Genomic DNA, 16,010 nt, shown 5'->3' with positions numbered 1-16,010 from the left:
TAACCGATGTTAACGGCCCAGTTCCATAACTAAAGTTAACAGAAGTGCAGTCGGTTTACAGCAGATTGAAACGGGTGTAGACAAATTAAACATCAGTTACATTAATTTGTGGACACAGGCTTAATTCATGCGCGGTGTACACTGGACTCCATCGATGGTTTCCGCCAGGTCCGCACTGCTCTCTCCGGTCGCACAGCGTACCAGCGGCGGGAGCAGCGCGGAATTTGAATCGCTCGAGGGGCAGAATGGATTCCCTAAAGAAAATTAATATTTATAAACAAAAGCAATTAATGAAAATTATTTTAGTATTATTGTGGAGCGTCCCTGACCCACGTAACGTAGTTTTTGTTAAATGATAATTTACAGAATTTTATAAAGAATATAATAGAACATGTTCTATTAAATGTTAACAAGTTTCTTAGCGATTCAATTGTTCCATCCACTGAACCGAAGTTAGAATATTATCTTAGCTTAAAAGAAATAGTTTCTAAATATATATACAGTGAAACACCGTCGGAAAATTTACGAAGCATCAACTATCGGACATAGAAACGAAATCGTGATTTCATGCCTCTTATATATTTACGTTCTACACCATTCTTCGTATTCCTCGAGTAAATGGACACCTGTAAATCATTAAATGAGCATGTAAATGAGCACCCGTAAACATAAGAAAGACTTTTCTTATCCGAGTTTTTTATAAACGCAAATCAGAGTAACTCTTATGAATTGATTTCATTCGAAATAGGTATCCAAAACGTAAAACACCATTTCTATTTCGTATTTGAAATAAGAACAATAAACTATTTTGGATTTCCAATTTTAAATAGATTTTGAATCTATTTCCGTTTGAAATTAAATACTTCCAGAGAAATGAGAATATTAGAAAAGAATCGATGAGAATGATACGTGTTCTATCAACTGAATCAACTTACGAGAAAGTTAAACAACACGCGGAAGTCGAAATAGCCACATTGGCAAAAACAAATGAAATTAAATTATTTATTTGCATTTTAAATACAAATACAAAATCATAAAATTACGTGTCCGAAAAAGGCATGGACAACGAAGAGTTAACATTACGACTAGATGGCACAGTTAATTCGAGACGACATTTCACGTAGAAGAATTGATCCTCCTTTCCCTCTGTCAATCACTTGATCGCGGTCGTCGCAAAATTACAATCCACCTTGCGAGCCATGAAAGGAAGAGACGATAAGGCCTGCGGGTGAACGAGTCCAAGCGAGAACGCTGTTCCGGAAGGAACGAGGCCGTAGCCCGGAGTAGAAAGAGGGTCTTCATCGCCGGCGCGAAAACATTGACAATAATCCGTTTATCGGGGAACCGACATCGAGACCCTCGCAGCAGGGGGTGAAAAGCCCGAGACCGTTGTTTTGAGAGTGGTATTGGAAGCACGAGGCCATTACAACCCGTAGGAGCAAACGTGAGCGCCACGCCCCTCGAGCCCCTAGTCAGCGGCCGAGTCATGCCGGCCACGCCAACGCGAAAGCGGTATCTGGTCAGCGTCCGGACACATAAGGCTGTCCTGTTCTATGAAACGGATAGCGCATCAAATAGGCTATCTCACTCGGACACACGGCCTCTAGGGCGGATATAGAGAGACACAAGTATGCGGTCCCCTTACCGCACCGACCCTCAGTCGTCGTGCTACCGCCACTATTGAGTGTGGACGGACTCGAACGCTTTTCGTGTGACTCACCCCCCCTCCTGCCCTTTTCCGCCCATGTGTCACGTTTGTCAGACAATTGATATATCGAAATATTGGCCATTTAAATTTACTTTGGGATGTAGCCGGGTTGTTCGACCGTCGCGAAATACGCTACAACTTGTTTGCATATAAAATCATATTGCAAAATTGTGAATTCGTTTCTCAATATAACATTTTTTCTCCAATTATGGTTCAACCTTTTACTGTCATAAGTTTAATGTGTTCATGTAATCAAATTTTAAATTAACGAGAAATCCTGTGGTTTTCTCATTGCTTCATAAACTTATTTTTTATATGAAGGTTTTACAGCATTATTCGTTCAATTTGTGCATACTTCAATCTTTCGATTACATTTTACAGTAATGTATTTGAAGTCAGGTTGAGAAAAATTAAACCTTCAATTTTTTAGCAATTGATTTCCTTTTCAGTGCATTGGTCGGGGCGAATCGGGAAAAGATGGTTAGAAACTACGTTAAGGGGGTCATCCCGTGTGATCGGTTCAAAAAATGAATGTTTTTTTTTGCATGAATTGCATCGAAATATAGTGTTGAATATGTGGGTTAAGTGATTTTCCGATATTCGAAGTCGTTCGGAAGTTACAGCGTTGAACAGACCAGGTGGAGCATCGGACTCCATCTCTTGCGCTTCGGTTTCTTACCTGGGCCCTTAAAAAAATCATTTAGTAGTGAAAAAACAATGTGTAGGACATGTCGAGAAGAGAATGGGAACGTGACTCTGGAATGTTAAAAAAAATAATAAAGGAATTGGTGGAAAAGAGTCTGGAAAACTTACCGATAAGCTCATCAACTGGTCACAAAATTACGTACACAAAATAACAATGAATCATTGAATTCATTGATCTGGACTTTCGCTCCTAAACACCTGCATTCTGGCACAAAGATCGTTGAAATAGCAACTTTTCTTGCCGTTATTATCTTCAGTGAAGAATTTAATGGTATTTTGAAAGTTTTGGTTACAATGGGATGCCAAATTGGCCACGTAACTCCAGCTTACGCCGATCGCCGTAATGAAGCGCGTATCTGCCGCTCCGAACGACGCACGAGCGACTTTGCTAAAAGACCGAGAACTGATGCCAGGGAGCCACTACCGGCTTTGCAAGATTTTTTTGAGGAAACTGAAGGTTCACTTTATGAATCAGGCATATCAGATTAAGGGTGAATCGAAATTTTATTGGTGATAATCGTATTTGAACCTTTAAACGCGTTTTTCTCAAAACTACATTTTTCAAATCGGTAACCACGATATCTCGAAATCTATCGAACGAATTCCTTTGAAATTTGAATGACTTATTCAATACTCATGTAGACAGTGACATTTGTAACTCACATAGACACTCTAAATATCCCCCAAGTTTCAAGGTTTTTTTAATTTCTGGATTGAGGAACTTCCCTTGTGAGAACCGCCGTTGAATAGTCGAACTCGACATTTTTGGATGCGACATGCGAAGCTGTCAATGAGAACATTTCTTTCGCATAAAACTTTCCGCTCCGAGCGCTAGTTATACGTCGTGACATCCTGCGCTGTAGAAGATGCGCAGTGGGCGACTGGCAGAAACAGTCAGCTACACGACCATACTTATCGTGGCCCTTACACTCTAGGCTTTTGCCATTCCAGTTGCTAGTGGCGACTATGAGTCCCCTCTCGAGTGCCAAGGGGTGAAATTTTCCATTCGATGCAATACATGCATCGCGAAAACTCACAAAACTTGTAAATTTCGGGTTCTCTTGTTGTGTAGTACAATAGACATCTGATTTCTAAGAAATTGCTCATTAACCCTTTGCGGTCGTATGTCTACTCTCAGCCACCAAAATTCTCTTGATCTTGGGAAAATGCGACCGCAAAGGGTTAATAATGTCTTTATATTTTATGTGAAGTATGAAATTTTGATCGAGCCCGGCCCGGCACCCTGTGACACTTACGCTCGACGTTACCGGAATGGAGCTTCTGCCGTGATTTCCAAGGCACGGTGCAGTCACGACGCTTGCCCCTGCTTGCCGTTAACGCAGCACGGTCAACCCAGAATTTTTTTCAATGTACCATTCCCCCTCAAGGGGATATGGTCAAAATCATTATTAGAGGAAAGTATGTTTTTCTTTTAAATATTGTATCAGTATTTTGTTCACCGAGTTAGCACCTAAAACAACTTTTTCCAAAGAAATTTTCACCGAAACGAAATCTTGTAAGTTATTTAAGGTATGAATCAAATGGCAAGAAAACGCTATGATTATAGGTTGCACTTTTATAGCTATATTTTACAAAGTTCAGACATCGTCAGTGCGGTACTACCATTGTACATAATGCCAGTTATCTTACGTTTATTACTTAACAATTAACTTAAAGGCTATATTAAATTTGTGTTAATGCTATTCCAACAATTTCCAGCGACTCTTCGTACTCGTCCGCAATTTTAACGTGTGAAGTAATGTACTCTACGTACGTACTCTCGTTGTTCGATTACTAGCTGGTATTCGGAACACCCTTAAAAAATAACGCTTTCATATTTGCCACGTGACTGTAGGGCACTGTAATCTTCATAACAAAAAAAAATGTTCTTAGTCATTTCAATACGTAAGAAAACGTAAAATAAAATTTAGAGTATAAAACGAGTAAACGCACGGCAGTGCAAATTGCCTCGAATTTTTTTCTCCGTGTACCTTGCAACTCAACTAGAAAAGTCTTTTTTATCTTTTTTATTTAATCTTGTGGTAATAACAAATATTACTAAGACCCCAAACTGTGACTTATTTTCATTATATCCGTACGTGTAAATCTCTATTGAATGGAATTTTAAAATCTTCATGTAAATATGGTGCTGCAAAAATTAGAATCGAGAATTGTCCGTATTTCACCGAGACACAGAATTCACTACTTGTAGCACTATTTGTGAATTTTATTACATTGTATCACTGCAAGATGAACGCTTGCGTCAATTTTATGAGATGCGTGTACATATCGCGTTGTCTCAAATATTGAATCTTTCATTCTATTTTCGACCGATATAGCTGTAAGAAGTCGACAGCGCATTAATTATCAATCGTTGAATGTTTGAATATTCTTAACGTACACCCTAGCTACGTAGGTCACAAATGGTCAAATATATCTCTCTGATCACTGCAGTCTTAAGTTTTAGATACGATTACGAATCTATTGACGGTTTGTTCAAGAACTGAATCTACTATTGAGGGTTTGACCAGTCACTCCTAAAACTTCACAACCATCTGTACCATGTAGACTATACATCACATCACTGAATGCATGATCATCGGCATGAAAAGAAGCATCCGTATTCTGTGACTTATTTGTAAATGAAACCACAAGTTTCTTGGCGTTAGACTGTATCCTGGATCTTGATCTCGATCTTGACCTCTGCCGATTGAACATTTGGAGAGGATTCATCTGCAACACACGGTAGACAAATTATAACGATATATTAAATCAATTTTCTACTATGACTGTGTCATCAAGATATTCTATACAACATTATCGTTGTATGAAATTCGAAGAACATCCATACAAACGCCTCAAAAAAAAAAAAAAAAAAGATAAACTATTGCGACTACATATCGTATAAATAGGTTTATGATGTATATATGGGGGATACTACGGTTTCCGTGGCGCCAAGGTTTGACACTTGATTATCTCAATTAGTTTGGGAAACATTAATTATTTTCTTTAATTTTAGATATTTTAATTTTTTTTAACTATCTCCAATACTATGTGAGATACAATAAAATTATATATAACCTTTTCGATAGAAAATGTGATTCCCTATAAGAAAGGTGATATGCATTTTTATCGAATCTCGCATAACTTTTTTTTAGATATAATGGATTTAATTGAAAATGTCTATTGACACAACGATAATGCTAATGTTTTCGAAGAAATATGTAAGATACGAGTGAACAACATACTACATTTTTTGTAGGGAATTTAATTTTCTATAAAACTAATTGTATGTATTTTTTTTTGTATTTGTCGTAGTTGACGTAGCTTTAGAGATATTGCGAGTCGAAGAAACATGTGCCTTGCAAATTTAACAATCTTGATGCTTTTTTTTGGGGGGATACTACGGTTTCCGTGGCGCCAAGGTTTGACAATTATTTCTTATAAATTTTTGCATGGAACACATGAATTTAAATATAGAAAAAATAGTATTTTATTCTAATATATTATTTTTTATAAATAATTAATAGTTATTGATCCTGCAAAGTTTGGGGTCCAGGGAGCGAAGCCTCGATGGGGGTTAGGGGGCGCGGCCCCCCAGAAAAAAAATGTAGCAGTTTTCGTCAGAACTGTCAAAGTTCGGTCCGGCCGATTCTTTGGTTTCCACGCCCCCTAGGTTTCATGAATTATTGTCTAACGAATATAGTCATCTGGTGTGGTTTAGTTTAGTGGGGGGGAGGAGAGGGCTAGAGGCCGAAGCCCCCAGCCACGCATTTCTAGCCGATGACGGACAGGGATTATGAATTAGTTTCTAATATGATTTCTTCTCTTTGTTCACTTTCTGGTGTGTACTTACTACCGGGTATAAGAAATCGTTTTAATGACAATTGGAAAATAAATCAACCGGGACCCACAAATTTGAATTTAATTTGAATTTGATTTGAACAGGACGAATCGACGGGACTGAAACGTCATAGACCCCAATTCAAAGATGGCATCAAGATTGTCAAATTTGTAAAACACGCGTTCCTTTGAAATTCGACTTGCAATATCTCAAAAACTATAACAAATACAAAAGAAATACATGAAAGCAGTTTTGTGGAAAATTAAATTTCCTATAAAAAAGGTTGGATGTAGTTCACTCGTATCTTACGTATTTCTTCGAAAAAATTGACATGAACGGTCATGTCAGTCATTTTCAACTAAATCCTTTATATCTACAAAAAATTATGCAAGATACGATAAAAATACATATCATCTTTCTTATAGGGAATTACATTTTCTATCGAAAAGGTTAGATGAAATTTTATTGTATCTCGCACAGTATTCCAGATATTTAAAAAAAAAATTATAATATCTAAAATCAAAGAAAATAATGAATATCTCCCAAACTAATTGAGATATCAATTTTTTCTTTTAGATGATATTTGTTCATATCATACACAATTGTAATCAAGTGTCAAACCTTGGCGCCACGGAAACTATAGTTTTGCCGCACGGCACTGTTCATAATGTTCTGTTTATCAACTTACCCATCACAGGAAGTCTTATAAAAAAAATTCAAAATCGTCGGGATTTAGTTTCTACGAAGATATGCCCATTTAGCCAACCAAGCTAGCGACCATTTGGATGAAGATGGAATAAAACAATGCTCGATCACAAATTCGCCAGGTTATCACATTTGATCTTAGTAATGAGAATAATACTTGTAATCGTAACTTGCAATTCATGAAAAAATGGGCGGTTTTTTCACAGCAACCAAATCCTGCCAATTTTGAATCTTACATATGGCGCACAATGTATTAATTTGTTTCATATGCGATTATTACTTTGACCATTGCGGCCTATAAATGAATTCAACGGGTCTACTTTCATGACCGCGGTTTTTCTACGTATTGCTTTAACTGGCAAGCGGTAAGTAATGCGTTTACATATACTAATATATATTAAAAATGCGAACCTAATGAAAATAAAAATGATTACCATATTCTCGTTTTGCATGTTTTGCCTAAATGGCGATCGCCCTCTCGGTAGTTGTCGAAAGTTGTTCGTACTGATGCTGGCTTGACTTTGCGACAAGCTAAGAGATCGTCGACGACCGGGTGGATAATTTTCACCTAGTGCGCTTATGTAGTCAATATCGAAATCAGAATTTATTCGATTAGAACTGCAAGAATAAAAAAATAATTCACCTATAGCACAACTGCAAGAATGTTTATATTACATTGACGGTCGTGAGTCAACATGTGATATGAAAACTTGACAGAAAATATAATTTAAACGTTGTGACCGTCTAAAGTATAAACGTTAAAAGTACACTGATAATTACTATTATAAAGAAAAATTAATAAATGAAAAGTCATGCACACGGACATAGTGAAAGTTTTGAAGGTTAACTGGCGCTGAATTTAACATTATCATACTTCATCCTTAGGAGTTTCTGTTCATACTGTGCGCGTCTTTGTGCACGTGAGATTAGTTCAGAATGAAGTCCATCAGGGGCGAAACGACGCGGAGTCGTTAGCATTTGTTGCCGACGTTCCAAAGCACGTTTTTGAAGAGCCGTAAGTGATTTTCCCATAGGTGAGATCTGTGAAAAACAATGTATTTCAATAAGTTTCGTGGTACGTTTTTCCATTTTGTTTCACACACGAGAATCCATCGCATTAAGATGACATGAAAGGCGCTGAGAAATTTCATTTATACCCTTTTTTATAGTAATGTGTTACGTCCCGCGTAACGCTCCCTGCACGAGCATCCATAATAAATATATGCGCGCGCGTATATTCTCACGATCTCCTTTTACACAATAAACCAAGTCAAAAGAACCCCCATTTTTCTCTTTTTTCACCATCTACACCTCCACCGATAACGGTAAGACTCGCTGAGGGGCCCACCAAATTTCTATGCCCAATTCCTTTTGATTATAGAGAAGGCGCTGGGGCTAGGTCTCGCCGCCTTCCCTTCTGTATAAAAATCCTTTCCCAAGTCTCTCCAATTCCTTGATCGCAAGGCAGGCGCGGGGGCTAGGTCTCGCCTTCCCTTCTGTATACGAATTCCCTCTTTTCCCTCTTTTCCCTCTCCGTCTCCAGATGTAACAAATGCTATTCCGAATACTTAAGTGGTAACATAAGCTGGCGCGTCACGTTACCGACATTTATATTTATATTGAAATTCTTTATAGTCTACGTTTAGAATTGTATGAAATGAAGCGTTCCACGTGTCAGCTCGGTAAAGTAATGATCTCCTCAAAAGACACCTTAGGTGTGAAAAAAAACTTCGCTTCCTTTCTTGAATTGCAAAAATAATTCACACCGTTTTTTTTTTTTTAAATAACAAGTGGAAATAAACTATTTTTGCCAAATATGTTAGTACTTTCACTTTATTAAATTCTCAAATCAGATATTATTGCCAAATTATTGTACATTTTGTTCGACATAATACAAGTACATCTATTCTAAAAATAATATCACTTAAAATCAGGTGTCTATGAAAATGTACAGTTTTCTATTTTCATGTAACCAAATAAAACTTAAAACTAAATCTGATGAAATAAAAAAAATGAAAAACTCAATTTGAAAGCATTTTATTTGGTGAGCACTGAAATACTAACGAGAAGTCCAATGAGTACATTTCGGGTGCTCGCCAAATAAAATGATTTCAAATTCAGTTTTTCATTTTTTTTATTTCATCAGATTTAGTTTTAAGTTTTATTTGGTTAGATGAAAATAAAAGCATGTGTATACCACGTTGCAAGCGTTGATGCAAGTATTTTCCATATTTTCCCATCTGACTCCGTAATATTCCATTTCTACGGTATTCTAAATTGTTCGAGCTAGGTCCCGAAGCTCCTCATTTTCAATTCTAAGCCTCCAAGAAGGGTAAAACATCGAAAACGTGCACGAACCACCCCACGTTGGTTCTAGTCCATGATCAATACATTTTTGAGGAAAAATGAAATTTCGTGAGCTTTAGGACCTACTTTAGAGCCTCCACGTTCACGTGGTAAAATTTGAAATTTGAAACGAATCGGTACACCCAATTCAGAGAACACTTTCACCAACGTTTTAACTTCTCGGATATATATAAGCTGACTCTTTCATATCACTTTAAATAATTATAAATGATCTTTCCTGATATATTTCACCCTACCAGAGAAATGTTTTTTAATTGTTCAGATATACTTTCTAAGTATCACTAGTATTATTGAATCGATTAAGGGGAGCAAACCTTTTAGAATGAAAAAAAATCGATTTGAAAAGTGTAATATATTGAAAATATACTGGAAAGGGGAGAACTCGAAATATGAAATATTTCCGAAGTTATCGCACGTGGTCGAGAGCGCCGGGACCGCATACCGTGAGCTAGCGTGAAATCTGGTGCAAGTGGCAGCACCAGGCAATTGCTTTAAACGAACATCCAAATCTTAAAGATCTTACTCCGTTACTTGACGAAGAGATGAAACGGCATCTCCTACCAGGGACGATCTACTCGAAAGATGCTTGGGTAGCCATATCGAAAATGCTAACGAAAGTTTTAACGCGACGATTTTAATGCTTACTGGACCCTGTGCAACAAGGATACGGATGCATCCAAATCTATCTCATTCTGAAACAAGCTTGCTGTGCGTTCCAGTTTACTACATATTTCAGTGGTCGCGAATGATTTTTGCGCCATTTGCATAAAACATACATAGCTTAAAGCGATATGAAAGAGTTACACACAAAAGGGTGTCGAAAAATCCTGGACGATTTTTTTCTGTGATAACTAAGTGAAACACCGCTAATTAATCGCGTTCCCGAACAGGGGGGTGACACTGCCATGTATTGGGCTGAACCTTTTTCGCCAACTAAATTATTTGGCAGGCTATTCAGATTCATTTATTAAACGAAGGGATATTTTCGGAATTTAAAAAGTACTTGCAACGATTAAAACAGACGTTGCTTAAACTGACACACACAAATGTAAGAAAACGGTATATTAAACATAAAAGAAGTAACAAAAGTGTCAGTGGCGCAACGCCTGTTTTAAATCACTGGAAGAACTGAAATAATTATATTAAACATTAGTTAAAAGTAAAATATTTATTAAGATAAAAATATTAATTATTACGAATATATAAATATTTTTCGTTATACAAATTCTATACAAATTTAATTTTTGTTATAATTAGTTTCATGGATTAAATGCGATCTACAGATCGCATTTAAACCAGTTAACTGTGTCGACCTATTTGAAACGTGTGTTTTCACGACGAGTATACTCGTCAAACACAGCTAACTATAAAGGTATTATTTTTAAAATTTCTGAATGATTTCAATACAGAACTTAATTGAGAAGATTTCTTCGGTAACCCTTTTGCTACGACGGGTGGCTATAGTCACCCGCCACAAAACGCCACTTACACCCGACGGATGACTATAGTCACCGGCCACAAAATGCCACCTTCATAAGAACTGGAGCGCGCAATGGTTACACTTTTGGCGCGGCGCCCCGTTCTACGGAAGGGATTCCGCGGCGAAAGGATTAAAGTATTCATTTATATTTCTTTTTCCGTTTTCATTTATGTAATATTTAAGGTGATATGAAACAGTCAGCCTATATATATCTCAATGGTCAAATCGTTGGTGAAAGTGTTCTCTGAATTGGGTGTACCGATTCGTTTCAAATTTCAAATTTTACCACGTGAACGTGGAGGCTCTAAAGTAGGTCCTAAAGCTCACGAAATTTCATTTTTCTTCAAAAATGTATTGATCATGGACTAAAACCAACATGGGGTGGTTCGTGCACGTTTTCGATGTTTTACCCTTCTTGGAGGCTTAGAATCGAAAATGAAGAGTTGCAGGACCTAGCTCGAACAATTTATAATACTTCAGGAATGGAATATTACAGAGTCAGATGGGAAAATATGGAAAATACTTTCACCGATAATTGCAAGGCTTGTCTCGTAGCTAACACGTATCTTTAGAGCCAAAATATAGTTGCACCTAAATGTCACAGATGGCGACGTTGTTCCTAAACAGTCGTTAGAATAATGAATTCACGGGAGAGTTTGACATCGATTTCTTCATCATGTATATTTACTAAAATGACATATGGAACGCTTCAGTTCGTATAATTCTCAATGTAGACTGTAAAAGACTACCATGAATAGAAAAGGTCGGTAACGTGACGCGCCAGCTTATGTTACCACTTGAGTATTCAAAATGGCATTACCACCAAAAAGGGTTTAGATGAATTTTAATTTCGATTAAATTTCTCAGCGCTTTTCATATCATCTTAAATAAATAATTGGTATCCATGATGTGGCGCCTAGTTTACCATCTGGAGGTAGATGCCCCAAGTTCAAAGCGTGAAAAATGATAGCTGGAGCATTGAAAAAGTCCCTCCGCTATTCTGCCGGATTATTTATTTCTTCGTCAAGTCATTGGTGTCGAATTAATCAGTAGATATGTAAAATATGTCAGCGTCCTGTTTGTAATGATATTGTGTTTATTAGTGTATTACTGCCTCGGAATAATAAGTCTGTCGGTAACCCTTCCAGGCCAATTTGTGGATTATATCTCGTTAAAAATTGACCGTCTGACACGTTTCGTGAGTATCTAGGTTGTTCCAGGCCTAGTCTTTGCAGATAAATGTAATTCATTTGGCAGAATAGTAGTTGGGAATTTTACGTGATTTCCTTGACTCTGACGTTTAATTCAAAGTGGATGACTTGCCTTTACTGGGCCCTTAACATTGTCCCATACATACAGTAAGTATTATGTAAAAAAGAAAGTTTGTATGTGCAGAATTTACTGTTGATAGTTGTGACATAAAATTCGAAAAATGTTCATGGAAGCAACTTGACATTTTCAGACTGTATCCCTTAGGATGGTTATCTTTATACATTGTTTTGCTGTAAAAATGTAAATGCTGCAAAATACATATGTTTTACTTGACAGTATTGGCTATTACATAATAGAATGCTTACCCTAAATTCATTGGTTAGCGTCATCCGTTGATTCTCTCGTTGAAGAAGTAGTAACTTTGCACGTTTCACACGGTTCCGATAAGCAATCTGGGCCGGGCTTTGATAACCCAGGCGATTATACACAGAATTAGGATCTTTTAAACTTGAAAGACTGTTAATTCTCTTAAGAAAACTTCTGTTCTTCATAAATGAGCCTTTTCCTTGTTGTACCCCAAGGAATTTGAGATTAATTTGGTTTTTGCTTCGATATGTTCCAAATTTACCTCCGAAACCACGTCGAACGATATAACCACCCTTAGGAGCATTTTTCTGAATGTTACGATTTAGAGATAGATTACTTCGAGATCGTGTAAGGTTGCCAGGCTTGACGTATCGTTTCTTGATGAAGCCACTATGTACAACGGTTTGATAACGTTGATTACGCCAAGCAGGGCCCGAAGTCTGGTTTCCTATTTTAGTTCCACGGCCCTTAAAACCTTCATGACCTCGAGCACTGCCACTTCGAATTCTCTTTGCACCACCTTTTCCATTGGTAATCACTGGCTTGTTCTTTTTCTTCTTTTTCTCCATCTTTATGATTTCATCTAAAAAGAAAAACAATCACAAAGTTTAATGATCATACAGTCTCCGTAGTGACGTTCTTTTTCATAAAAAGGTTTTATACTAGATACATAAAAACTCCTTTGTCTTTACGATTTTTCAAAAACCATTGTCAAGGTATAATAACTAGTTTAAATCTAGATGTTTAATTGGCTCTTCAAAACAGTGTATACTATTCTTAAACAAAAGAACTTAATGGAGGTATCTTATTGTTTTGTTGTGATTAAAAATCCATTTAATTTTACAGAACATACCATAACACTAATTCAGATTAGTTCAATAACTAAAAATATTTATACTCTAAAACTTAGGGTAAAACGTAAACGTACTGCTTCTATTTTTACTGTTCAGATAATTACATGTTTTATTGCATTTTAATGGGTTTTGATTTTTCATCCATTGTCACATTGAAAGATATTTGTTACAGTTTATAAATAATAATAAATTAATTTATAAAATATTGCAGTTTTTCCAAATAAAATTTTAAGGCAAGAAAAGTAGGTAACCTTTTTTTTTAAGTTTTATACATCCAGGTAGGTTAACAAATTTCATATTTCGGAAATATAATTTATAGTATTTCAATAATATCGTCAGACAATATTTCTTCATAATTCTATTTAATCCTTTGCACTCGATGCCTTTGCCATCCAAGTTACCAATGATGACTAAGAATCGCTTCTCGATTGTATAGGGTTAAAAAATTCTCAACTTTAATGAAGTTACAATGTCTAATAGCTGACCAATTACACAGCACTGACATGTATTTGTTCGATACAAATGCCTAGTTGTTACCATAACATCTTTTTATATATGAAATAGTTCTTTTAACAATAAAGTAAATGGAAATTATTTTTAATAAAAATCACACATTTGTATTAAAATTGCTAAAATCAAGTGAATTATGAACATTTTAAATATCAACAACAAATTTTACATCTATTCATCCAATTTGTGATAGTCTTTTCTGTTTTTGATAAAAATAAAACTACTTTAATTGCTACAATAGATGTTTCAAAATACTCATTTTATTAAAATAATTGTAACTTATTTAATTCATATATCTCTTAAAATATCATGGTATTAGTACAGAATTTGTTACTTGATTCAAAGTGCAAATACACACATGTAACGATCCGGCGTACACATATTCATACTAATTAAATGACACTCAATGTCACAAATCTTTTCTTTTCACAATAAGTTTAAACTTTTCTATTAGATAATATAAGAAATATTTAACAGCCTCCACAGGGACACATTGGTGCATTAGACATAAATATGGCAATTATGCAATAGCAGATATATTATGACTTCGGTAAGCTGCAGTTCTTTTAAGAACCTGCTCATCTTACAATCTTATCATAATAGTGCATGCACAGTTAGTTCTAATGTCACCTCATTCTTGACAGTCGGTTCAAATAAAAGCCAAGTATGTATCAAACATTAGTTACGTCTATATTCTAAAGCCATTATCCAATTCCTACGGCTATGAAATTATTTCTCATCGCGCGTTCTTTCAATTCTTAGGATCAAGTTTAAAGTTTCACCATTGGTGTTATTCATTCACAGGCCAGTCGATTGTTTAAGGCCGGTAAAATTAATGTCCACGAGATCGGCGACGAATAGCGATTGTCAAAAATAATTTATATTAACGCAAAGACGTATCAAACATATTCATAGGATATCCTTTCAGATTCCATGATGTAAAAATAAAGTCTGTTATTCAAAGAGAAATACGAAAATGTATAAGCAAAAACCTTGCGAGCGTTGAAACCTTTTTACTTATAATAGTTTGCTACTTTTCTAATAAATCCAAAAACTCAATTTCCGCACTTAGATCGCAATGCCAAAATAGTGTTACATAGCGATCCAACAGCTATGAAATAAGCTGCATGACATAAAAACATTAGTTTCTCTAAGGGAACCAGTTGTTTTGATGCATGAACCACTGACACCGTCTAGTGGGGCGTCGTCAAGAATCGAATTTCACAAGTCCGCACAGGCTTCGGGTTTCATTCCAGAATCAATCTGTATCTGACCGATCCGCTCTTATATCGAATTGTTAAAAGCTCGGCCCTGCCAGACAGCAGTTTTTTAACAAGTTCATTTTACATCCAAAAGACCAAGCGATTCAACTGTCGCCATTTTCCCTTGCTTAAGGAAAAACCGCTGCTGTATGCTTATGGACGATAACCGGCAAGATTTTACGGATTTTACGGATTTTCGGGAACCAGTCCACTTACCGAGAGACATATTAACTTTCGCATCTATATCTGTCATTTTGATAGAGTTTTTCACTCGAAAAATATTTTCCGCCCGAACGACAAACCGAATTACAGAATTAACTGCACCACAAACACTCCAACCTGTACGAAACAAATCCGTGAACAATGATTGACAAAGGCCAACTCAGGCTAACTAAAGCAGTATGATCCTTTGACTATATAAGGATAGAGATGAGTTCGGAGATCCTCACGGGCAGGCTCGCTGATCGCATTCTGTGCTGCCCTCGCTAAAAATGCGGGCGGCTCGCGCACTGCTCCCTAATGGCGGCCTATTCAGGGATCCACCCCACCTCGCATAGCAGTGAAAGGGGTCAACTCGAATACCACATGGGTCACGTGTGCCTACGGCACTTGTACCCAATCAGCTTTAAGACCATATATTAATGTAGACCGCCTTGCAGTGGAAGGGGTAAACGAATGTACGGACACGAAGAAATTTCAATGAAATGGCGCCAACGATGACATTTGGTAATGGTAGTCTATGTTATTAAATAAGTTCATTATAAAACATCAGATCGGCAGTTTACTACAACATAGTAAAAACATTTTTTTGCTCTTTGCATGTAGATGATTACTTTATTAGTTTGTACCTTCATATTTCCTATCTTCCAAATTTCAAATTCGAAAATGGCGCCCCACGGAGACAACTAAATCCGCAATGACTCACCAAATGAACATTCGTACTCCCTGAAGTACCTTTTAAATGCGAAATTTAGTGTAAATATTGAGTAGAGAATTT

General features: G+C 36.5%; 1 protein-coding gene across 1 annotated transcript; it reads right to left on the bottom strand.

Moving 5' to 3' along the window:
* Positions 1–3,974: 3,974 nt before the first annotated feature.
* LOC105700407 lies at positions 3,975–15,383 on the bottom strand. The gene is made up of 5 exons (XM_012426220.1): positions 15,230–15,383; positions 12,387–12,970; positions 7,837–8,003; positions 7,397–7,580; positions 3,975–5,146 (listed from the first exon to the last, which is right to left on the bottom strand). Exons 1-5 carry the CDS (start codon positions 15,264–15,266, stop codon positions 4,910–4,912), a joined length of 1,209 nt encoding a protein of 402 aa, XP_012281643.1. The 5' UTR covers positions 15,267–15,383; the 3' UTR covers positions 3,975–4,909.
* Positions 15,384–16,010: the final 627 nt, after the last annotated feature.

Source organism: Orussus abietinus, unplaced genomic scaffold (genome assembly GCF_000612105.2).
Source record: "Orussus abietinus isolate OABI.00-Male unplaced genomic scaffold, Oabi_2.0 scaffold367, whole genome shotgun sequence".
In the NCBI taxonomy this organism is placed as follows: domain Eukaryota; kingdom Metazoa; phylum Arthropoda; class Insecta; order Hymenoptera; family Orussidae; genus Orussus; species Orussus abietinus.
Note: the sequence above shows the minus strand (reverse complement) of the source record. Positions and strands in the feature narration are given on the sequence as shown.